General features: G+C 42.0%; 1 protein-coding gene across 1 annotated transcript in view; it reads right to left on the minus strand.

Annotated features, from left to right (window-relative positions):
* Prkce (protein kinase C epsilon) overlaps positions 1 to 24,774 on the minus strand; it is a 506,658-nt gene that overhangs the window by 143,398 nt on the left and 338,486 nt on the right. The window contains exons 9-10 of the mRNA XM_048352997.1: positions 24,546 to 24,745; positions 21,874 to 22,047 (exon numbers count right to left, since the gene is read on the minus strand). Coding sequence (XP_048208954.1) covers positions 21,874 to 22,047; positions 24,546 to 24,745 — 374 coding nt within the window. The remainder of the gene's footprint in view (positions 1 to 21,873; positions 22,048 to 24,545; positions 24,746 to 24,774) is intronic.

Genomic DNA, 24,774 nt, shown 5'->3' on the forward strand with positions numbered 1-24,774 from the left:
TTTCAACCCATACTTTCCTGTTTCCAGTACATGATGAATTCTTTGGCAAAGAACTCTTTTCTCACAGCCCAAAACACAGGCAGTCTGCAGAGGTGGAAGTCCCAGCTGGGAAACACAAACGTTTATGATTTCAAAAACACACACCTTGAAAGAGAAACTTTATCCATGACTAATTAGAGTCATTCTTAATGAGGAAATTGTAAGTAGGATTAAAATGTTTCATCCTTTTCTCTTAGCCTCTTGATTAGGGCCTTATAGAGTTACAGGGCCTTTCATAAATCACATCTTGCCCTGGCCAATCTGACTCCAAGCATCAACACATCATCATTGCCTGAGTATTTTTAAGCCTTGCCAATAAAAACTCCCAAGTCATCCTGGAACTTTCTGAGATGACTGAGATGCAAGGGAAAAAAAATGGTAGCCTTTAACAAATCATTCAACTGAAGGCAAATGCGGGGAAGGTTCCAGAAGGCCTGGGTGAAGAAGTGGCCTGACCACTGTTAAGGACAAGTTCTACCAGCAAGCTCATGCCCATTTTAGGAGAGGGATGATGGTTTTCTCAGGCAGAACTGGGACCTAGGGCTCATTCCATGGGTGAAGTCTGCCCTTTCTCCCCTTCCCAAAATACACCATGCCAGGAAGAGGAGCGACATCAAGCAGGCCTGGAAAGATCTGCTCCAGTTCTAGCACTTTAAGAACCATGGGCCTTTGTACAAGTCTCCTCATTTATTCATAACTATTTCCTTGTCTGTCAAAGAAAAGTCCAACACTACCCTGACCATCTCACAGGTACTATGATGACAGAGATACATACAAAAGAGGTATAAAGTGCCCTAAAAGTTCTAAAAGTTGCATGTGTGTGCATGTGTGGCTCTGGGCTAAAGGCCATATACGTGAGTACAGTTCCCACAGAGGGACTTTGAGGGGGCCTTGACATTCCTACTCTGCAGATGAGGAAACCAAAGCTCACTGGTGTTCTTAATGTTGCTAGAAGTTTGAAAGCAAGATCAAAGCAGACAGAATAATTTAGAAGTGAAATGCCTTATTCAAAGAAGGCTACATTTCCGGGGAGCTGTGAAATGAGTTTGTCTAAAGTGGGGAGAGGTTGAAAAAACAAGTTTGGTTTGCTGATTCATGCCTATAATCCTAGATACTTAGGAGCCTGAGATCTGAGATCATAATTCAAAACCATCCCAGGTGGGAAGGTCCATGGGACTCTTATTTTCAATTAAGCATAAAAAAGAAAAAAAACAAAAACAAAAACAGAAGTGTAGCTGTGGCAAAAGTGGTAGAGTGATAGCCTTGAGCAAAAAAGCTCAGGGATAGTACCTAGGCCCTGAGCCTCAGTTCAAGTCCATGTACGTATGCTGCATATGTGTGGGGGCACGCGTGCACACACACACACACATACATACACACATATATTTGGATTCTCTTTCATGCCAACCTAATCTATCAGTAAGGACTGTGAGGAGTCAATATTCTATAGCATGTGCTGAGACAGGGAGAAATATGGCTTTGCAGTGTGACAGGAGCCATTGTGTAAGCTGACTCTAATTCCAGAAATGACTCCTGATGTGCATACCATTGCTGTGGCTAGACAAGTTGCCAAACACTTACTGTGAGTAAGAGGAGTTCCCACATACAAGAGAAGAGGTAAAAATGTAGCTGCCTTTGCATGCTTAACTAGATTGAGATAAGTTATTTGTGCATAAGTAACTAAAGAGCCATGCTGGGTGCTAGAGAAGAGAGTAGAGGAGAGAAGAGTAAAAGAGAACAGGGAAACTAGAAAATCATAGCTAGGCCATCCTAGCCTAGGGAGCAGACATGCTCTCAGCCTCCAGTTTCCAGAAAGAAAGCAGTGAGATTGACAGTTTGTGATCCAATCAAGGAGATAAGAGAGATTGATATTTTATTTTTCAGGCTATGAAAATAGGATGGTAAAATAAATGAGCTTCTTTTGGTCTATTTGTACAATTGCCTCTGTGGGTGACAGATTTAAAAGAAAACTAAAATATCTTTTCAAGTCCAACCTGCTGCTCTGGTTATTATCCAACACAGTATAGAAGGGAAGTCCATCTAAATATACCAGTGACTCACACCTGTAATCCTGACTACTCAGGAGACTGAGATCTGAAGATCGATGTTCAAAGCCGGCCAGGAAAGTCTGTGAGACTTTTCTCTCTAATTAACCACCACAAAAGCAAAAGTAGAGCTGTGGCTCAAAATTGTAGAGTACTACACCTTAGCAACAGAGCTCAGAGACAGCACCCAGGCCTGGAGTTCAAGCCCCAGGATTGACAATAAAATAAATAAGTAAATATTAATCTGTCTGCACACAGCTTGGTACCATGTGGACAAGGAAGTTTTTAAAAAAAAATAGGATGCCCTTACAGGTAATAATTGACATATACAAGACACAACATCCAGATTTACCAATCATAAAAGCAAAAAACGTCAGACTATTTTTAGGGAGAAGATTCATATCCTAAACTTTGTAGCACAGAAAGATAGGAAGTATCCCACGTCACACAGGAAAAGGAGAAACAAATGGTGGATTGGGAGGAGAAAAGCACAGTCATTTAAGTGGTGTTCTACTTGTGGGAAAATATCACCATAGTAGCTACTCTAGGAGATGTTAATTTGGGGGTACCAGCTTTATGTCATATTCATCACATCAGGCTTTTCAGAAGTAACAGGGATGGGGCTGGGGAAAAGGGACAGGCCTTGGGATTTCCCATGGTGAGTGTATGGTTAGAATGCCCACTTCAGTCTAATAATTGACACTTGTAAATGTCACTGTTGCCCTGAGGCATTCTAGGATGACAGGAACTTCATATCCCAACTGGAGAGCCAGAAAAGCTCTTGGGACACTCGTAGTGTAGATTTAAAGGACACAGGCATTAGACAAGGAAGGTGGCTGTGGTACTGGTGAGACAATGCAAGGATACAAGAAGTCTGAACATATCTGGACCCAGACAGTTCTTGGCCCCATGTTCCTGGGGGGCATATATACAACTTTGTCTGGGCTTTTAGGCAATAAAGGCAGCCATGAGGACGTTGTACTTTCAGGCCACGAGTATCTTGGGAGTGGGAGTGGGGGGGGTTGGGCATCAGTTCGGTCAACCCACAGTTTTGTAAGCCAGAATCTTCCACCCTTCCCTGAGGGGAATAGCTTAATGGTTTTCCAGAATCCTTTACCCATCTTTTGTGGGTGGATTTCCCTCCTTACATCATAGCAAGGGCATTTAGGAGAATATACAGTGTGGGAAAAATTCAAATACACAGCTTAGGAAGGGGGTCATTATTTGCTGAGCCTTCTATTATGAGGACCCCAGCAAATCCCCCTAAACATCATTTCCTCCACTTCTGTTTAAAAAAAATGTTACACCAGTTTGGTCTTTTCTTGCAGTTTCCTTTTCCTGACTCTGAACAGGATGATGTAGCTGTTTACTTTAAGGCTTAGAAGTCAGCCAGCATTGTATGCAAAGCTTTCCCACAAAAACCCAGCAGAGGACACACTGGTTTCTATAATGTTTGAGCAATGAGCAGCACATGAAGAGGCTTGCTCGGGCATTGCCCAACCCTGTGCTGCCTCCTCTAGCAGGACCCACTTATCCTGGCACTGGGGGACACAAGGAGTCCATAGGTGGGGACAAGGCTAATTAACCAATGGGATCTTCATTGGTTCCATCTCCAAATGACTTTCAAGGGTCCCTCTGCTGTCCACCTATGGCAGAAATAGAATTCCCAGCCCTAGTTTAAAATATCCAATGAGGACTAAATATGTCAGAGAAGTGGAATCACATTTGCCAAACTGTCAGTGCATCATCAGGGCTAGCACAGCTCCTGGTTCTACTACAGAGAGCTCTGTGATATTGAAGGAAGCATACAGCCACCCCTTGCCTCAGGATACTTGCCTCCTACAGCCATTACATGGATTAAGCGATGTGTGCACAGAGTTTTATAAAAATGACAGGCACAGAGTAAGTGCTTTAAAAAATCTCCAATGCCATTATTGGCTTAGAAAAAGTAATCTATAAATATTAGTTGCTGTGACAGCAGAAAGGAAAGCAATTATTTTCAACTAGTGGCAGAGACAGAGGAAAGGGGTATCACAGCAAGAGATAAGTCCCCACAGAGCACCTGCTAGACTCTGGAAGGAACATATATATCTACACATACATTAAAAATCTCTTTAGTCAGCGATGGTGATACACAGTAGTAATTAACAAGGAGGATGGGTGGGAGAGGAACATGAGTTTGAGAACAGCTTGACTATATCTGCTGAGCACTAGTGGCTCATGCCTGTATTCCTAGCTACTATGAAGGCTGAAGGTTATAAATTTAAAGCCAGCTCAGGCAAATAAAACATGCAGAGTGCTGATGGCTCAAGCTTATAACCCTAGCTATTCAGGAGGCTGAGATCTGAGGATCCCAGATTGAAGCCAGCCCAGGTAAGAAAGTCCATGAGATTTTTTTTTAATTCCAATTAACCACCAGAAAATTGGAAGTAGCACTGTGGCTCAAAGTGGTAGAGTACTAACCTTAAGCAAAAAGAGCTCAGGAACAGTATTCAGGCCCCAAGTTCAAACCCCACAACTGACAAAAAAAAAAAAAAAAAAAAACAACCAAAAGACTCTTATCTTCAATTAAACACCAAAACACTGGAAGTAGAGCTGTGGCTCAAGTGGTAGAGCATCATCCTTTTTTTGCTTTTTGCCAGTCCTGGGGCTTGAACTCAGGCCTAAGCACTGTCCCTGGCTTCTCTCTGCTCAAGGCTAGCACTCTACCATGTGAGCCACAGTGCCACTTCTGGTTTTTTCTATATGTGTGGTGCTGAGAAATCAAACCCAGGGCTTCATGTATATGGTGGGGGGGACACTTTACCACTAGGCCATAATCTCAGCCCATAGAGTATCATTCTTAAGTGGAAAAAGATAAAGGACAGTGCCAAGGTCCTGGGTTCAAGCACCAGTACCAACATGTGTACACACACACACACACACACACACACACACACACACACACAAAATGTCTATTTATTATCTAATTTTACAGGTGAAAATTCCAAGAAGCCTATGGTTTCCATAGTACAAATAGCCAAACTTTGATTAGATTGTCTTCAATATAAAATAAAGCTTAAAACAACACTGAGAAACACCATAGTTATGTCAAATAGAAAAGATTTCTCTTCTACTCAGGGATTTGTGCTGAGTGAGGCTGGGCTAGGTTACTCTAGCCTTGAGTAAAAAAAAACAACAACTCTAGGACAGTGCCCAGATTCTGAGTTTAAGTATCATGACTGAGGAAAAAATAATTCTCAGTCATCAACTAGGAGGTTTAGGGCAGGCTGAAGGTGAACCCCTCATTTGCAGTCCAGTCTCAGCCTTGTCTTGGGAGGAACAAAAGGAACTGCTTTCCATCTAGCAACACGTGACCAGTCACCACACTTCCTGTTCTTGAGATAGCCCTCCCTGCTGAAGACAATAAGAAAATCAACACTTCATGACAACCTAATGATAGGTACACTTAGTCCTCAAGCTCAGATTTTATGAAAAATTTTTTGAGAGCATGTCAGTTACAACATTAAGATCTCAATATTAGGACTGAACAAACTTTCATATTGTTGTTCTCTTTTTCCTTTTTTGATAAAATATACTCCTACTTTTGGAGCCATGAAGTCTAAATATTCCGTTCTTTATGGAATTGAGATGTTAAGTTTCACATTTTCACATTAATCTTTGAATAACTTGCATAATTTCCCCCATACACGCACACATAGCTCTGGGTCCTCCCTTGCATACATGCCTATCTGTTTAGATCACCTAGAATGCCGATGTCCATGAACCTGCACACTTTCAGTACCATTTCCGAGAGTTGGGAGCATCTGAAGATCTGCATAAGGTGCTACACTGAGTGCCCTCTACAGACAGGGATTAACACTTATTCAAATCGCTAAGCAGAATTCATCGCTCTTGGGATCCACATACATAGAACTCCTCCAGCTGGAAGCAGCTATCTGTTATTTTAAGTGTTTGGAAGGGCCCAGTTTGTTTCCTGTGTTTACCCAGTGCCTATAGTGCATGTTGTCTCAGGTTCCCATAGTGATGGGCTGAGACTATGTTTTCCCTAGATTAATGTGGTTTTAAAGTAGCACAGCTCAACACTGGGTCAGGAAGCTGGATGGGAGGATCTGACCTACATAAACATTCAGATCTGTCTCCTACATGGGTCTTTTCCTTTCCATACGATGACAAGACCCAACTGAGCTGATCTTTTTGATCTAATGGGGCTTCAACACTGCTCCTGAGGGGTAGATATAACGCCCAAGCCCTTCAAAAGCAACGAGCACCTCATTGCTTTCACCTTGGTTTTCTCCAACTTGGAGGAGAAAAACATCTCAGCCCACTCATCTCTTTCTGACTTCCTAAGATAATTTCTGCACTGCTCATTTTCAGACAGAACCATATTTTACCTGTTAGCCTTCCATCCTGAAGTAGACCAGAAGTTCGTTGGACAAGAAGTGTGTGTATATGTGTGTGTGTGTGTGTGTGTGTGTTTAAATCCTTGTCCCTGTTACTAATATACTGGGTTTCAGTTACTCTGAACACTTCTACAAGACAGCCACCCCATCTGGCAATCCAGGTAGATCTTGCTAATCGAAGTTTTCTAGGGAGTTTTTGTAAATGTTCTATAATAGAGGTTGCTTTGGTAAGATGAGCAATTCACACCTAAATTTCTTTGTTTCCATTTTGCTTGTTTATTATGTAGGTTAGTTTTGGGTTTTTTTGTGTTGTTGTTTTTTTAATTTTCAAGGTTTCTTCCAGTGGCCCCTCATTGCAGTTCTAAAATATATACATCAAAGATACTGGCCACAGTCCTAATAAACTCCTTTACAGGAATATAACTGGGTAAATTAGAGGGTGGACGCATTTAAACACTAACAGCAAAGGGTTTCATTTGGTCATAATGGCATGTTTTTAGAGTGAATACTGGTGGTGAATCTAGAAAATCTTCATAAACTAGAGTGTGCTTGTCTGACAGAAGGGCTAAACTAGAACCTGAAACACAATATGAAACAAGGCATGGGTGGGCTAGGTGGTGTCAGAATCACTGAGAACAAGAGATCGTTTTCTCCATCCATGCTGAGGCTCAAACTCTTACTGGATTGAACCCGCCACACTCCTTTTGGAAGACCAGAGGAGGCCGCTAGCCTGAGGGCCTCAAATTCAGCCTCAGAGCCAGCAGGTTCAGCTCTGAGAGTGAAAGCCAGGTAATAAGCTTAGCTCCCTGGCAACCTGGACACCGGCATTCCCAATAAAATGGATTGCAGGCTGGTGATGAATCTCTACTGAGCATTGAATTGAGTTAATTTGTACCTCCTGCCACAGTCTTCGCTGATTGAGGAAATCCTTTTTTTCCTGTGTTCTACCCTGTCATTCTCCCTGGGATATCATGTTGTTTTTGTTTGTTTGTTTGTTTGTTTTTAATGCTTTAATGGGGTCAAAAATGGATGTTTCAACTTTCTATTGGCTCTGCATAAAATGTCCTCATAACAGGAAGTCAAGGGTCTGCTTTTCTTTCTTGGGCTTTCCTAGTATAACTTGGATTGCCCAAAATGTCCTCAAGTGTTATCCTAGAACACTGTCACACAGATATCCCATTGGCTTCCCCACTATCAATCAGCTGCCATTTTATTTATACTGTGGTCTCTTGGGGTTTGGGCTTGTGTTCATCAAACCTCAGGAGCTTAAACTGTCCGAGGCATTCAGACAAAACAAACCTACAAGCCAACTAACTGGATTTGAATTTGAGCTCTAGTACTTCTAGCCTTATGACCTCTCTGAGAAAATACTCCTACTTCATGGGGTTTATTAAGTGAGTTAAAACATGTAAAATGCTTGAAACTGACTCTGACACAGAAGCAGTAGTCTCTACATTATTGCTTATATTGTTGTCATTGACCTTAAGTAGAAGACGATGCTGGTCCATCTGGATTACACCTCTCTCTTAGGGCACAACAATAGCCTCCAAAGACAAACTGCCAGGGGACAGCTTATCCACAGTGCTCTGAACTAGAACCAGTAATCATTGACACTGGTTAGCTTTCTATCTGTGTAAAGAATGCCTGAAAAAAATCAACTTAAAGGAAGAAAAGATTTTGGCTCATGGTTTCATTCCATGGTCATCTGACTTTGTTACTTCTGGGCCTTTGATGAAGGCAGAACCACATAGCAGGGAGCATGTGGTAGATCAAAGAGGCTCACTTCATGGGAGATGGGGAAGGAGAAAAGGGGAAGAAAGGAAGAAGGCCAAGAAAATGAGAGGAAGGGGCCAGAGACAAGATATAGCCCTCAAAGGCATGTCTCCATATAGGTTACATCTAGGTCCTACTTCCTAAATTTATATCCTATCCAATTATGAACCATCAATGGATTGATCCAGCGTTGAGTTCAGAACTCCAGGACCTAATCAATTCTCCAGAGCCTCATCTTTAAATGTTGTTACATTTAAGACTAACCCTTTAATACAAGAGCCTTGGGGGGTCATTTCAAATCCAAACCATAACACTATCACATCCCACATTTTGAGGAGCCAGTCCCAATCTGTGACTTCTCTCAGTGACAGGAAGAAGACAGCCCCACGAGAATTCACTGGGATCTTGTGGACGAACAAAATAATTCAGAGAAGCCATGAGAGCTCCTGCTCTGGTAACTTGTTTGTGGTTGCTTCAGTTCAAACCATGGGTTGAGTGGTCAGAAAGATGACCCTAACTCCTAGGGACACACAACTAAAGAGGTGGCTCTTGCCTTAGCCAGCCATAACTCTACATTTGCAAATGGATTGGATCACTAAGAAACAAAAAAGCATGTAACCAAGCATGTATCCTCTAGCAGGGTAGAACTTCTCCTGGGAAGACAAAGCTCTCAGCCATTTCTTACTCATCATATACTTATGAGATGACTAGATAGGTTATAGATTTGAGCCAAAGGTATGGGAACAAGTAGGACATATTTTATCTTTTAAAATTATTTTTGTGGTATACTGGGGTGTGAACTCAGAACCTTGTCCACTAAAGGCTAGTGTTCTACCACGTGAGCCACACCCCCAGTTCTGGCTTTTTGGTAGTTAATTGGAGATAAGGGTCACATGGACTTTTCTGTCTGGTCTGTCTGTGAGACAGGATCCTTAGATTTCAATCTCCTGAGTAGCTAGGATTACAGCTGTATTCAGATTTTCTTGTTAGGAAACAGGTGTGCTCAGTGGTCAAGCCTTATGAACAATTGCTTCTCAATTTTGTTTTATTAACAGTTTGCCAGATAGTTTGAATGCATCGAAGAGAAACATGGCAAAGCTCTTAGTTTAGGTTGCAGTGTCTATCAAAAAAAAAAAATAAAAAAAGAAGATAAAGAAGCGAAGCTGGTAACAGAAGTGAAATTTCTTGTTCCCACTGTATGCTAGAAGTTTCTATGCTTTTATGAGGCAATTATAATTCCCCTTAGTGATGTAGAACCATTAGTCATCCGAAGTGTGTTTGAGTTCAGAACCTCAATATGGAATGGCAGCCTTGTAAACATACAGGCTTATGGAAGTAGGAACATTTACCGTTGTTGGGGTCTGGCTATACCTAAGAGGCAGGCCCCTTCTCCCGCCCTGAGGCTGCTTGGCTGTTAGTCACTCCTACCTTCTCCCCGGGTCTGGAACCTCCCCCGGGAGCTAAGCCAGCCCTGCCCTCCATCTGTAAGCACGTGTGCCCCAATGGCGCCGGCAAACCCAGGGGGATGGGGACCCTATGGGACCTGATGTAGACCTTGGAGGAGGTCCTAGGGTGTCGCTCTTGGATGGATAGCTCATTAGCCAATCGCTAGTGCCTAGCTAGGTGCTCCAGGTCCCTCCCCTTCCCACTGTCATTACTGCTATAAATATATTTTCCCTTCCCTTTATTAAACGGAAATCCAAGGAGCTTTCCCCGAAGGAGCCCACGTGTCTCACGCCTTTGTTCTTAGTGAGTCAAAGGGGAGGAAGGGCGTCTTCGCGTTTGCACATGGGTTCGAGGCTTTCACATAACCCTCGCTCCAGCCTTGCTGACCTGCTGGTCAGGCAGCTTGTGCATGAGGGCGAAAGGGGTTACAAGGGAGATAGACAGCCCGACATACTTGTTGAGCTTTGAAAAAGGAATGTTCAAAAGAAATCCTGGTCATTGAGTTTATTATTTTCTTAAACTCATTCATACATCAGTGACAGATAAATCTGTAATAGTCTCATGTATGTTCCTCAGTGGGTTGCATTTTCATAGACATTTTAAAAAATCAGATTCTGGAGGCTCTTACAGGTCATAAAGGCCAAACTCTATGTCCTCACCATCTTTGGTTATATTAAATGAGGAAACCAAATCCTAAAGAAGTATACAGAACTGACATTAGTGTCCATTTTACGGCATCCTGTGTTCCCTATGAATCAACAGGGCACTCATGAACTCACATGGCCCAATGGGCTGTACCACCAGCTGGCAAGATCTTCAAAGTCAGAGTGGTAAGGGCCATCAGGGTTATCTGAAGGATCAGAGACCACTGGAACAAATAGTTCAGGTTATATGAGGGAAGTCCACTGATGCAGCCCAGAAATTTCAATAGACAAGGTAGAAGTTTCTCTACAAAATGTCCCACGTGATTTTCCCTGTGGAAAACATCAGGCCACTATCAAAATTCAATATGCATCTAAAAATAGACACGCTAAAAAAGAAAGGTAAATCCTGAAATCCAATAGACAGCGGGTGTTGGGGAAAGATTGGGAGGCCTGACGTCAGCCACAAGGAAACTGGCTTTGTTTGGTAAGCGAGTTAGATAACTGGGAACTCTGGTTTTAGATTTCAAGATGAAACTTTTTATTCAGACCAGATCATTATGCACCCATTGAACTGTGGGAAATGACATCTTAGAAGTGTGCAGATCACTTACAGCAACTGGCAGCAATCTGAACTTATTCCTAGTCATTCAGGGCTATGGTTGGTATTTTCTAGAGAACCAAATGGATTACCATTTCTTTAGAAGCAGGCCGGTCTTGCCACATGCACAGAGGAAATCAAATGGCCCACCTCAGTTCTTTCAATGCCTTTCTCATTGAATCTGCAGTCATTGGTTATCGAATCAGCTCCTCACCCAGTGAGAGTCACCCAGTGACTCTACTTTTCATTCTTTTCCTTAATTCACGATATACAGATCTGCCAGGCTATGTGCGTGCGCTCTCTCTGTCTCTCTCTCTCTGTTTCTGTCTCTGTCTCTCTGTCTCTCTCTCCTCCACCCCCCTCTCTCTCTCTGTAATGTGTGTGTGTGTGTGTGTGTGTGTGTGTGTGTGTGTGCACATGCCAGTACTGAGACTTGAACTCAGGGCTAAGGTGCTTTCATGATTTTTCTCAAGGCTAGCACTCTACCATTTAAGCCATAGCTCCACTTTCAGATTTTTGCTAGTTTATTGGAGGTAAGAGTCTCATGGATTTTCTGGCCACAGCTATCTTTCAGTCTCCTGAGTAACTAAGATTACAGGCATGAGCCACCAGTGCCTGGCCAGACTGTGCTTTCTAAGTGAAGAAGTCTTCTTGGATAAGTTCAGACTCCTTGCTTGGTACTGTAAAAACTCCACACATTGGACACAATCTCTTCACAAAGTTGTGTTTCTGACAATTCCCCAGTATGAGGGTGCTACATAGTATATTTTGTTGGCATCCAAGGTCCTTTCCTGCAAACTCTTCTCTCCCCACAACTCCTCCCCTCTACCTATAACAACCTGATGGAGTTCATCTCTCATCCATCCTGCCCCACAATTGCCTTCTGAGGCAAGGAGAAGAACTACTGATCTGAATCTCAGTGGCATCACTTGCCTCTGTGTATTCCTGACCAAGTGGCTAAGTCTCCTCGATTTCCAGTTTCTTTATCTGTCCAAAGAACTAAAAACACATGTATACCTGGAGGTACCTATGTAAGATTTCGGAAATTACCCTGCACAAGGCTTGTCAATCTATAAACATAAGACTAGCCTTCTTCTTTATCACATCTGCCTTTATTCCAGTCCTACACTATCATAGTGAGCCAAAGGGCTAGCCAAAGAATGTCCATTCTAACAACGAATTTATAATAGGAATCTTTAGACATTGGTGTCTCTAGATGTATATCAGATTACATATGCCAGGTGAAAAGTCATCAAGACTCCTTCTAGTTTCTCACTGGAACTTGTAATGGCTTTATGTTTTCTGCAAAGGGAAATCCTTTCGCCAGATGTTATTAGCTTGGAAAATTACCATGTGGAGCAGGTGAAAGTAGGGTTGCTCTGCTGGATGCAGAAGGAAGAGCTTGAAGGCTCTCCTGCCATAGCCCATGCAGCACTACTTCAAATGACAATTGCTAACATTTTGAAAAGTATGTAAACTCACATGCACACGCATACAACACATATGTACACACATGAGCATGTATAAGAACACTAGTACATATATATATGTATATTACAAACACACATGTATGATGTGGCACCTCCATAAAACCTAATTTGAAAAATAGTAGCAGAAAAAGTAAAGCAAATAGTCTAGGAGGATGGGTGGTAAACATACACATACACACACACATTAAAACATACATATACATACACATAACATACACACGTGCATGCGCACACACATACATACCTGGTCACATACAATATCAAAGTCTTAATTGAACTCTTGGCTTATATTATGTCACTGTCCAGTAAGTGATCTATAAATTGTATTCAAGTGAATGTTCCAGAAAGAGAGAAAATAGTGAAGGCTGTTCTTTCACAGAAAGGCTGGGCACAGCTGGGCAGTGCATTGTGGTTCACTTACTGCAAGCTTCAGCTCCTAGGAAGCTAAGCGCTTGATAGCCTCTTAAATCTCCAAATGTGGAATTTCTCTACAAAATGTTCCTAGGTATTACAGAACCCTAGAAATCATTTGGTTGATGAGTGTGCTAAAGCAAACAATAATACTATAGAACCAGGAGAAACACATTAGAGAACACAATATCAATTTACAAATACGTGTGTAAGTAGGTGTCACCTTGAAGAAACTCCCAAAATGTTTGTCACTGTCATTTGAAGTAGTCTTTTCTTTCTTTCCATAAAATTTCCAAACTTTCTACAAAGATCTAATATTCTTGGTGATAATGAAAGCTGTGTACTTACGGATCCCACCTGTAATTCTCACTGCTCAACAGGCTGAGATCTAAGATCAAAGCCAACCCAGGCAGGAAAGTCTTTGAGACTTTTATCTACAATTAACCAGAAAAAAGTCCAAAGTAGAGGACATGACTCAAGTAGTAGGGTACCAACCTTGAGCAAAACAAGGAAGAGTGTGAAGTTCTGAATTCAAGCCCCAGTAACAGCACATAAAATTTTCTTTTTGCTGGGTGCTGGTGGCTCACACTTGTAGTCCTAGCTGCTCAGGAGGCTGAGATTTGAGTATCATGGCCGATTATCAATCAGAAAACCAGAAGTGGAGCTGTGGCTCCAGTGGCAGGGCCCTGGCATTGAACGGAAAAGCTCAGAGACAGCACCCAAGTCCTAAGTTCAAGCCCCAGGGCTGTCATACAAAGAATTTTTTTTTAAGATAGCCAATATTTTCTGGAAGTGAACAAAGCATTGGGCTTAGGCACTAGAAAGAGCTCGGCACTCTTACATTGTGAGGCAATGAACACTAGTGCAGCAGAACACACCCCTTCATTCTTCCTCACCAAGTCCTATAACAGGGAGCAAGGCATCTCATGACATGGCCATAGTTCAAACAATCCTTGCTAAATGGACAAGAGTAAGGGATGCCCCACTTCAGCCTATTTGGGATATCTTTTCTCTGCCCACATCCCCTTTCTCCTCTCTTTGGTCCTGTATGTTCAGAAAATGGAAATGTTTCTAGAAAGAGGCTGAGAGACTGCCACTATTCTTGGCAGCTTAAGGGGTGTGTGTGTGTGTGTGTGTGTGTGTGTGTGTGTGTGTATTATTTAACTCCAGTCTCCTCATGTCCATGCAAACAGAGTTGTTTCTCTGTCTGTGACCATAAATGGGGAGTAGAGAAAGGGGATTTGCAGTGAAGATATATGAAGTAGAGAATTTGGACAGGAGGAAGGAGGCTGGAAGCAGATTAGTGGAGTCGTGTTGATAGTGTTAGGAAACTTTAATTCCAATATATGTTCTATCACACACAAGTTGTCAGACTTGGCTGGGTCTCAGACTTCTCACTTCTGAAACAGTCACCATTAAGTCATTAGAGAAATGCCAATCAAAACTACTAAGAGATACCACCCCACACCTATCAGGACACAACTAATAAAACAACAAAAGCCACTGTTGGCAATATGCTGGAGAAATTGGAATCCTTGTAAAGTATTGGTGGGAATGTTGAAACAGTATGGCAGCTCCTCAAAAAGTTAAAAAAAAATCATATGATAGAGGAATTCTACTTCCAGGTACATTGATAAAAGAATTGACAGCAAGATCTCAATGAGAGCACAGTAGCATTTTTCATAATAGGCAAAATGTAGAAGCAAATCATGAGTTAATGAAAAAATTAAAATATATACATGTATATACCATTTTGCTTTCAATAAGGAAGGAAATTCTGACCCATTGTACAGTGTGGATGAACTTGGATTAAATTATATTAAATGGAAAAAGCCAGGTTAAAAAAATGACTACTATATAACTCCATTCTCGTAAAATACTTAATCAGAATCATAGACAGTGGAACAGTTTGTTACAGGAGCTGGGGCAAGGGGAAATAAGAAGCTACTGTTTTCCAGGTGTCTAATCTAGCCACTCAGGAGGCTGAGATCTGAGGATCATGATTTGAAGCCAGTATGGGTAGACAGTTCTTCAAGACTGTTATATCCAATGAACCAGTCTAAAGCTGGAAAAGGAAACTCTACCACTTGAGTGGTAGAGTGCCAGCCATGAGCAGAAAAGCTGGATGAGAACTCAAGACCTTGAGTTCAAGTCCCAGTACTAGCATTAGAAAACAAAAAAGAGAGAAGTTATTGTATAAAGGTATGAATTTCAGTTTTTACAAGATAATGATTTATGGTGATGGAAGGTGGCATGGGTGCACCACAGTATATATGTATTTAACCACATGGAGCTGTATATTTAAAAACAGCCAAGATGTTTTTGTTGTTTTCGTTTTTGAGACAGTCTTGTTATATATAGTTCAGGCTGGCCTCAAATTCTGTAGAGTTGATCAGACTTTAGATTCTAGACTTCACAGTCTTGACTTCAGATTCTAGACTTGAGCAACAAGAGGATACAATTTTTGTGATGCATATTTTACCACAATTAACAAAGGCAGGACCATACTTACTTCACAGGATATCAGTAGGAAGTGAGGCTGTGGAGTTTAAGTACAAGGCTTCCTTATATGCCCAGAAGTCAAAAGAGGCAGAGGCATCAAGATTAAGAGGCCACACACCTTCCTGACTGGAGGGGGCCTCTTGTGTTTGGTCACTAGGAATAGGGAATGAGCAGATATCATACTGTGAGGTCTACTGAGTTAGGAAAATCTGGTAGCTTTCTCTCCTGGGCTGGAGTACTCAGAACATGTGGATCACCCCACCTTAGATTCTCACCCCTGAGGCCTCCAGACAACATAGCTGAGCTCTCTTGACTTTGAACACAGGCCTTTGCAGGAAGTTTCATTATGCCCTGCAGTGATTACAGTGGTCCTCACTGAGATGGTAGCTGGCTGATTAGAAGAGATGGTATGGTCAGTCAGGAGGAGGAGGATGTTAGGATTTACAAGAAGTCTGACTTGGATAGTCAAGTGTCGACTCAAAGCCTGTTATCTCTCCATGGACTCATTTCACTTAAATCAGTTAAAAATTACCAAGACTGTCTCTATTTAAGATCCTTTATTGGCAAGCACATTTATTTCCTGGTGGCTGCCAAATACACAAACCAGCTCCTGGTATTGGACATCTCAGGCTGTTCTTATGAGGCAGTATCAACTATGGTCAAAGCCCTTCAATTCCTAGTCACCCCTGCTGACTCAGACACAGAGTGGCCTAGGAGGAAAGCAATCCGCACTTTACTCAGGTGCTTCCTTGGCAATTTTAGATGCATAGTCATCTCTTTAAAAAAAAGAAAAGAAATCTACCAGCTGTCTAATTTTTCGCTTTAGTTTTATTTTGTCTTAGGGTTTGCTGGTCTTTAGCATTAAAAATCAAAATAAACATCAGAGTTCCTTGAAACTACAATTTTTCTCCTACATTTTCAACACTTGTTCTCAGCAGGCTCCAGTGCTCACAGAGATTATTGAATTGCCCTGGAAAAATGTCTCCAGTTGCTTTTTAAGGATTTTCCATGCTGTATTTTCCCCAGGGCAGGGAGGAAGGCTGGCCAAGGAGATCCTGCAGGAGTTGAGTTTCCTTCAGAGCAAAACCCTCTGGGGTTTGGCTTCCCAGGCCTGGCAGGAAATGCCAGAGGGTGGGGGAAGGGTAAATCTGTGCAGAGCTTACAAATTTTAAAGAGGAAAAATCATGGGTGAGATTATTCAAGACAGGTTTTGTGGAATATAGTTAGAGGGAATGGTTTCACAATGGAGTTCATAAAGCACAAATATACAGAACCTAAAAATGCTTGTGCATTTTCCTTTATGAAATGAAAAACCAAATCTACCGCTCAGTGGCTTTCCTGTTCCTAGCAGTCAATGGGAGCGGGCAGTGGGCAATTTCTCCAGTTACTTCTCCACTGAACTCTGGCCTTGACCAAGCCCGTGACTTTAATACCTAGAAGAGTACCTCATCTCCAAGGAAAGGGCCTCCCACCTCCCACAGTACTGCCTGTCCTCTTTCTACCAATCATTGTCTCATCCTACACAGTCAGGGACTGCAATTCCTTACTTTTTCTTCCTTTCTTTTCTTGTATCATTTCCTTGTAAGAAGCAGGATGCCAGAGTCTGAGGCCCTAGTGTTGGGAAAATAGTTTTTAAGAAATGAGATCTGGGGGCTGGGGATATGGCCTAGTGGCAAGAGTGCCTGCCTCATATACATGAGGCCCTGGGTTCGATTCCTCAGCACCACATATACAGAAAATAGCCAGAAGTGGCGCTATGGCTCAGTGGCAGAGTGCTGGCCTTGAGCAAAAAGAAGCCAGGGACAGTGCTCAGGCCCAGAGTCCAAGCCCCAGGACTGGCCAAAAAAAAAAAAAAAAAAAAAAAAAAGAAATGAGATCTGAGGATACTTTTATTGGCCCTCACTTAGCTCCTAGTCTCTTCAAAATGCTCTTTGTACTTCTGGGCCTTGTTTGAAAGTTTCCTCTATTTAACTCAGGTTATTCTTGTGTCCCAAAAGGAAGTGTAGTCAGACATGAGGTTTTAATTTGATTGGCTTCATTTATTGGCCGGTCTATCCTTTCTCACTAGCACTGGAAAGCTAGAATTATTTCACATCATTTTTGTCATTCTAGAGTCCATGGGAAATGATCAGAACACAAATCACCAAGAGCAGATAGTGTTAGTGTAGGAAAGTCCAAATGACTCTTTGATTTATAACTTGATCATGGATGGGCTGCAGTAACCAGGTTCTATTGGACCATTTTGGTTGATGTCAATTGGTTTGTAAAAGCTTCAACACTGGTCACCAGATATGATTCCCTCATTCCACACATTTCCAGATCTTGCCAAGCAACGTACATAGCATACAACTCATTAATCTACCAGGAATTGCTCCAAGCAACATTTCCAAAAGAGCTAGTTCTTCCTACACGCTGACAATTAAGGCTCACCTAAAAATATATTACATCTGATTTAACATTGCTACTGGTATACCATAATTACACAGGCATGCAAGAAAGCATAACAGGATTGTAGTCAGGTCTTTATGTTCCTGAGTCATGCTTTAGAGACTTAGTTAACACCAAGTTTGTGGTGGTTGAAGAATGCTTCTCTCTTTTTCAGAAAAATTCTAGCAAAACAACAAAAGAAACCTAGCTCCCTTTCCCACCTCAAATCCTTTCGAAGTCCTCTCTTCCCTTCAACCTGGCTATAGCATATTTCCTCTACTAGACTCTAAAAAGGAAGGACCTACTTATGAGGCCCCATACTTTTAATATCCCCACCCAGAACAGAACTACCTAATGCTATTTGCTACCCAAGTCAGTGTAATCTCTCAATATCTTAACTCAGTGACACTCCACTTGAGATTCATCTTCCTTTTTACTGATAACTCCACTTTCAACATCTACCTACCTTAGTCAGGTAAATGAAGTTATTCATGTGTGCGCTATGTGCACACACACACACACACGAGCGCACACGCACATGCATGTTTGTCAGTATTGGAACTTGAACTTAGGGCCTTATGCCCTTGATTAGCTTTTTCTGATCAGGGCTGAGCCACACCCTCACTTCTGGCTTTTTGTTAGTTAATTGGGGATAAGAATTTCATGGGGTTTTCTGCCCAGGTAGCCTTTGAACCTAAATCCTCAGATCTCATCCTCCTGAGTAGTTAGGAGTACAGGCATGAGCCACCTGTGCCAAGCTAATAGTAATTCCTTGAAACTATGATTATTGATCATCACAAAAGGAATTATAGTTAGAAGAAGTCACAGTTTTTAAGTCAAGTTGGAGGTGTGGAAGATGTTTCTGCACAAATTTTCTTCTGTTAGTAAGTTAAGGTCCTCTAGTGAGATTGAATTATGTCTCATGCTATATAAAGCAAAGTGAGCTGGTGGCATGGGAGATGTGGAGAAACGTGTTCCTCTAAAAACAAGTTTGTTCTCATTTTCCTGAGGAAAGAATCTAGAACTACAGATGAAGTTCTTCTCTTCCCATTCTCACCTTCCAGCCACCTAGTACCCTCAAACCATGTCAGCTCGACTATTATTCTTCCACAACAAAATCCAGCTGTCGTTCAGCATCACTGAGGAAACTGTCACAACGAGGAGCCATGACATTAACATTCTACAATGCTTAGAGGAAATATTACTGATGTGGAAGATATCCACTGCCCTTTCTCACTCATTGAAGCTGATCTGCAATTGTGGCTTTCCAAGATCTGCCAGATTTTAAGCATCTGATTACAACTTTTCTTCCTATGATGTCACATAAGTTAGAAGTGATTAGAACAATCTTTCTCTTTTCCTTTTGACATAAAAGTCACATACAAAGCCATTTGACTAGTGACCTGCTGGGTTCTCTTGTCTTTTCTTGTTTTGTGTAACTCCTGGAGCTTGAACTCAATGGCTGGATGCTGTCCTTGAGCATTTGGGTTCTAGGCTACCACTCTAATCACTTGAGCCACAGCTCCACTTCTTGCTTTTCTGGTGATTAACTGGAGATAGGAGTCCCATGGAATTTCTGCTTTACAGACTTCAAGCTGTGATCCTCAGATCTCGGCCTCCTGAAATAGCTAGGATTACAGGCATGATCCACAGGCACCTGGCTATCTGCTGGTTTTTCAAAGAGCAAACATTGCATTTAGCCCTTTGGCTTTGTGCAGCTACATTTGTAAAGAATGCTATTGCTCCGTCATCTGTGCAGAAGCATATCCACAAGGTCCTCCCGATTGGACTGAACTTCTAGGACATTAGACCTTTGGGCAATGTGTTCAAAGAAAGGATGTCAAAATGGCTTCGTCTAGTCAGCCACTTCAAACAGACAGACAGACAGACAGAGCAAGCTGTGGGGACAGGGAAAGTAAAACAGTGAGTTTCTTCTCACATATGCTCATGTACAATAGAGTAGAAAAATGATACAAAGCTAAGATCCCACTGCAGTGGGATCCCAGAGGCTAGATGAGGACAAGGTCTGACTGCCAGACTCCAGTGTCTGTGGGGAAAAGACTTTTACTTCTCTATATCCAGTTTCCTCATAGAGTCAGAAAGAGTTGTTAAAATGACACCAACAAAAACTTCCTAGCTTCTGATTCTGACTAGTATGAAGTCCCATGATACCTAATATGTAAGACAAAGATCCATAGAATACAATGCCTTCCCCATGAACCCAGAATGAAGACATAGTGGAGAAGAAAATCTGATCCCTCCCGAACTCTCTACTATCATGTTGGACTCTGTGTTTGTTTACACACAAACACTCACACTAACCCAGCAGGCATTACATAACACACACAGAAAGCTAGGATACCACGTTCCATACTAGCTCAGCAAAGGGAAAGATTCTACTAAATGGAAGTCTCTGGAGAGGTTTCACAGACAGAGAAACCCAAGTGTCCATCAAAGATAAGCAGACTGATTTTGAGATTCTGCAGGAGATAGTTCTTGTCCTAAGTGATCAAAAGATAGACAAAATTCCACTGGATCAGTGTTGCTCAATGTGGAACAGATGCTGGCTGGGTGATGATTGGGCCTGGGACCAAAAAAGTTGGGAAACGGTAGATTAAACAGAGAGAGTCCTTCATTGTAGGTCTCCCCAAAGACTCCAATAAACAACTGTGTGTTGAGACTAGGTGAGGTCAAAACTGCAGTGTCTACATTACGGGCAATAGAGTCCTTTATTCTTACAGCTTCACAAAGTGATTAAACTGAAGAAACAACCTTTGGAAAAACTGCACCAAAGAGAAAATAAAATCCCTGAGGTTAAGGATGGGTCTTATTAACCAGTGTACCTTCAGCACCTGGCATAGCACTAGTCACATTGAAAAGAAGCAAAGAAGCATAAAACAGATACAGATTGATTGGCTCTGTGAAAAATATGAGAAATTGTTGACTTATAAGTGAAAAAGACTAGTGTGTGTGTGTGTGTGTGTGTGTGTGTGTGTGTGTGTGTATGTCTCTGTCTGTCTGTCTGTGTGCCAGTACTGGGGCTTGAACCAATGGCCTGAGGTTCTCTCCGTTAGTTTTGTCTCTCATAGCTGGAGTTTTACCAATTGAGCCACAGCTCCACTTTTGGCTTTTTACTGTTGATTGGAGATAAGAGTCTCATAGACATTCCTTTCCAGGCTGGCTTTGAACTGTGATCCTCAGATGTCAGCCTTCTGAGTAGTTAGGATTACAGGCATGAACCACTGGCATCCAGCTGAGACTGGGATTTGAAACCACATAGTGGCAAGGGTATGCCAAGGAGCCAGAACTCACCTCCCTGTGATGCTACCAGGACACCAGATGGACATAATTTTAGTGGTGTGGGGTGAGTCCATTTTTTCCATTTAAAAAAGTCACTATAAATCCCCTCACCCCCTCTAAAAAACACACAAAGGACAACATAATAAGAGCTTTCTGCAGACTGTGCATTTCTTTTTGTTAGGAGTATTGAGTCAGAGGTCAGGCTCTGAGCTCTGCTACATAGCTGCAGATTATCTTTGTTTCTTTGCTGCCATCTCCTGGATCTTCAGCACCTACATGGTAAGTCTTAAAATGCTTGGATTTTACTGTGGACTTTTAAACATCTATTGGCATCCTTTTACTCCTATGACATAGCACAAGTAAGAAGCAATTCAGGTTGCTTTTTCTTTTGAGCTGAAAGTAACATACAAGTGATTTGGCAAGTGATAGAAACAAGAGGCAAGTGATAGAAACTAGAAGCAGCTAGGGAAAGACTGTATCTGTTGGGTTTCTTTTCCCCAATGAGCAAACACCAGGTTTAGCCATTTGGCTTTGGGCAGTTATATTTGCAAAGAATTCTACTACTCTCTTATCCATGCATGATTCAACCTTGAATAGAAACTTTCACGCTTTTAGAAAAGAAGATGGCTTTCAAATATGCCCTCATCTCTTCAGGGGTAAAACCCATTCCTCCTTACAAATTCTTTGACAGAAGAAAGTAAAGGATGGAAATCTTGTATTTGATGTGATAGACAATCACAGTGCACCACTGTGCTAACCCAACACGGTGGTTGGCTGGCCTCTTTATAAGCATACCTTGGTCTGGAAGCAGCAGTAGAGTTGGGTTAAGTAAGGGTGTTTCCTTGCCAGAGCCAAAATCCTCTTTTCTGTCATTGTGCAGTCCACGTCATCATCCTGAAGGATGACGTCCTTCTTTAAGACCTTCACGGCATATACTTCATCTTTGCCTTTGAGTTCTGCCAACATCACCTGCAATCAATCAAAATAGTCCCCATCAACCAATGCCTGAACAGAATCCAAAGAGGAACCATAATACTAAATACTTGCCTAGCACTAATGGATCATGCCTGCAAACCTAGCTACTGAGGAGGCTGAGATCTGAGAACTGGAAAAGTCCATGTGATTCATATCTCCAAATTAACCAGCAAAAAGCCAGAAGAAGAGGCATGATTTAAGTGGTAGAGCTCCAGTCTTGAGCAACAAAGCCAAGATGGAGAGTAAGCCCCTGACTTCAAGCCCCAGTACTAGTACAAAAAAGCAAGCAAGAAAACAAACAATTTAAAAACTAATTTCCTTTTTCCTTTAATTTTAAACCTAATAGCATTAAAATAGTTGGGAAACTAGTCATCCTAATAGTTATTCCAATTTACTTATTTTTTTGGCAGTTCTTGGATTTGAACTCAGAGCCTCATGCTTGCTAGGCAATCGCTTTACCACTTGAGCCATGCCCCTCGCTTCAATATACTTGTTTCTTACTATCTAGCACTGTGCTCACAGTAGAAAAGATCAATAAACATTTGTGGAATAATTATTCATGTGTTCATAGATACTAATAATTCCCCAAAATATAGTAAATAGTATAGTTTTATTTTATTTCTTTCTTTCTTAAGACAGGGTCTAACTATGTAGTTCAAGCTGGCTTGAACTGGGAAATCCTCCAGTCTTAGCCTCCCTAATTCTGAAATTACAGGCATGTAACCTCCATTCTGGGGCAAGAATATAGTGTTGTCCTTTTGAACAGAACTGTTGTTTTATTAGCATTGTTTAAAACCTGGTCTCAAGGTATCATGGTTGATGAAACACAGTCACAAGTAAACATACTACACTTCATGTGCTACCCCACTCCTCATAGAAGTCACAGTTTCTCTTCCAGTTTTTGCTGGTGAATTGGAGATAAGAATTTCACAAACTTTCTAACCAAGGCTGGCTTTGAACTGCAGTCTTCAGATCTCAGTCCCAAGTAGCTAGGAATACAGGTGTGAGCCACTGCCCCCAACCCTGATAGGTTTCATTTATAGCTGGGATGTGACTCCTCCTACAGAAGGTGATTTATCATCTACTTTCTGGAGACTTTCCTATTATTTGATATTGTGGCACTGGTTTATACAAGTCACAGGTCTTTCTCTTTTTAAATAACGAACTCCTAAGTGCAACATTCCAGTGTTCATTGTCAAAGTTAAGGAGGAGTACTCAAAACCCTACTAAGGGAATTCGTGATGTTCTGCCACCCACATAAAGAACACGCTCTGTAAAACTGGCTCTGACTTTGGCTGTAATTTTTCCCAATAAACCAACTAAATGCTCCAGAATCATTAAAGGTCCCATCCTGCCTACACTATGTGGAAATTCTGAGAGTGCTCATTTTCCTTGAATGTTGCTAAAAAGAAAAAAACAAACTATAACAGCTCACTAGCTAGAGCTATGCCCTAAGCCAGAAGCTTGGGGTCTGTTTCTTATTTACCCTGTCTTTAAAGAATGTGATTGCTCTAGTAAGGAGCATCATCTCAGGAGGGCTGGGTAAGCTGGATAGGCCCCAGACTCTAAGGCACCCCGAACTTTCCCTGTGGAGACCCCTTGAATGGGTCTGTAGCTAAGCCCTCTGACACACAGGCTGTAGTGTTCAAGAGTGCAGGATACATGGGATATACAAGAGTAGATGACTCTTGCTCTCATACTTCTCTATTGGGTTCCTAGAGCAAAGCCTTTGCTTTGGGAGAGTGTTACAAGCCAACTGCCATCTACTCCTAGACACTGATTTAAAAAGAGTAGAAGGACATTGAGATCTGAGATGGAATGCTGACCAGCTTCCTGAACTCTGCCCTTCTATCTTCCTAAAACAGGGATTAGTTTTGCATCTCATCTGGCCATCAGAATAGTAGCTGATCACCAGCAATGTTCTATTCAACACACTGAAAAACATACTCCAGAACATGTGTTCAACTCAGTGAGAGCAGAATATGGAGACCTGTCCCAAGGGCAGAGGACCCTGATCCAAGACACAGAGAATTATTCAATTCCCCTATCACTGTAGAAGATAAAGAGAACATTTACTAAGTACCAGATTAAAGAAACACTTGACTATGTAATAAGATACACTCTGAATCTTTCATTTCACTGAGGACAGAAGCTCTAGAGTTCATGTTCAAAGTTTTCATGATGAAGTAATAGTTTCAGATGCTCTCTGAAGGGAGAAAGAAGCACACTGACACCTTTAGAAGCAAAATGTTCAGTTCAGCCCACATGAAGCACATTCAATCTGACCCAGGAGAAATGACAAAGTTCCACAGTCTCTTAACAGCAGAACCAGGGCTCCTGTCTGCGAGGTTTCGGCCCATGAACACTCAGTAGGAAGGGACAAGGCAAGGAGAGCAGGCTGACCCTCATCAAATCTTAGACCACACAGATGAGGCAATACCAGGGCAGAAAAAAAACAAAAACCAGCAGCTCTATGTACATGTGCTACAGACCTTGCCAAAGCTGCCTTTGCCCAACACCTTGATGAAGTTGAACTCATCCAGGCCCAAGCGCTTGGCCTGGCCAGCTCGCACTTCGCCATTCTCGCCAGGGCTCGCCAGCTGGCCATCCGTAGATGATGATGCCCGGTGCTCCTCGCCTCGATTGTCAAATGACAATGCTTTCCGGATGTTGTTTTCAAGTTCTTTTAATTCTAGAGCCCAAAATACAAGATTCTGCATT

Source organism: Perognathus longimembris, chromosome 8 (assembly GCF_023159225.1).
Source record: "Perognathus longimembris pacificus isolate PPM17 chromosome 8, ASM2315922v1, whole genome shotgun sequence".
NCBI classification, from domain to species: Eukaryota; Metazoa; Chordata; class Mammalia; order Rodentia; family Heteromyidae; genus Perognathus; species Perognathus longimembris.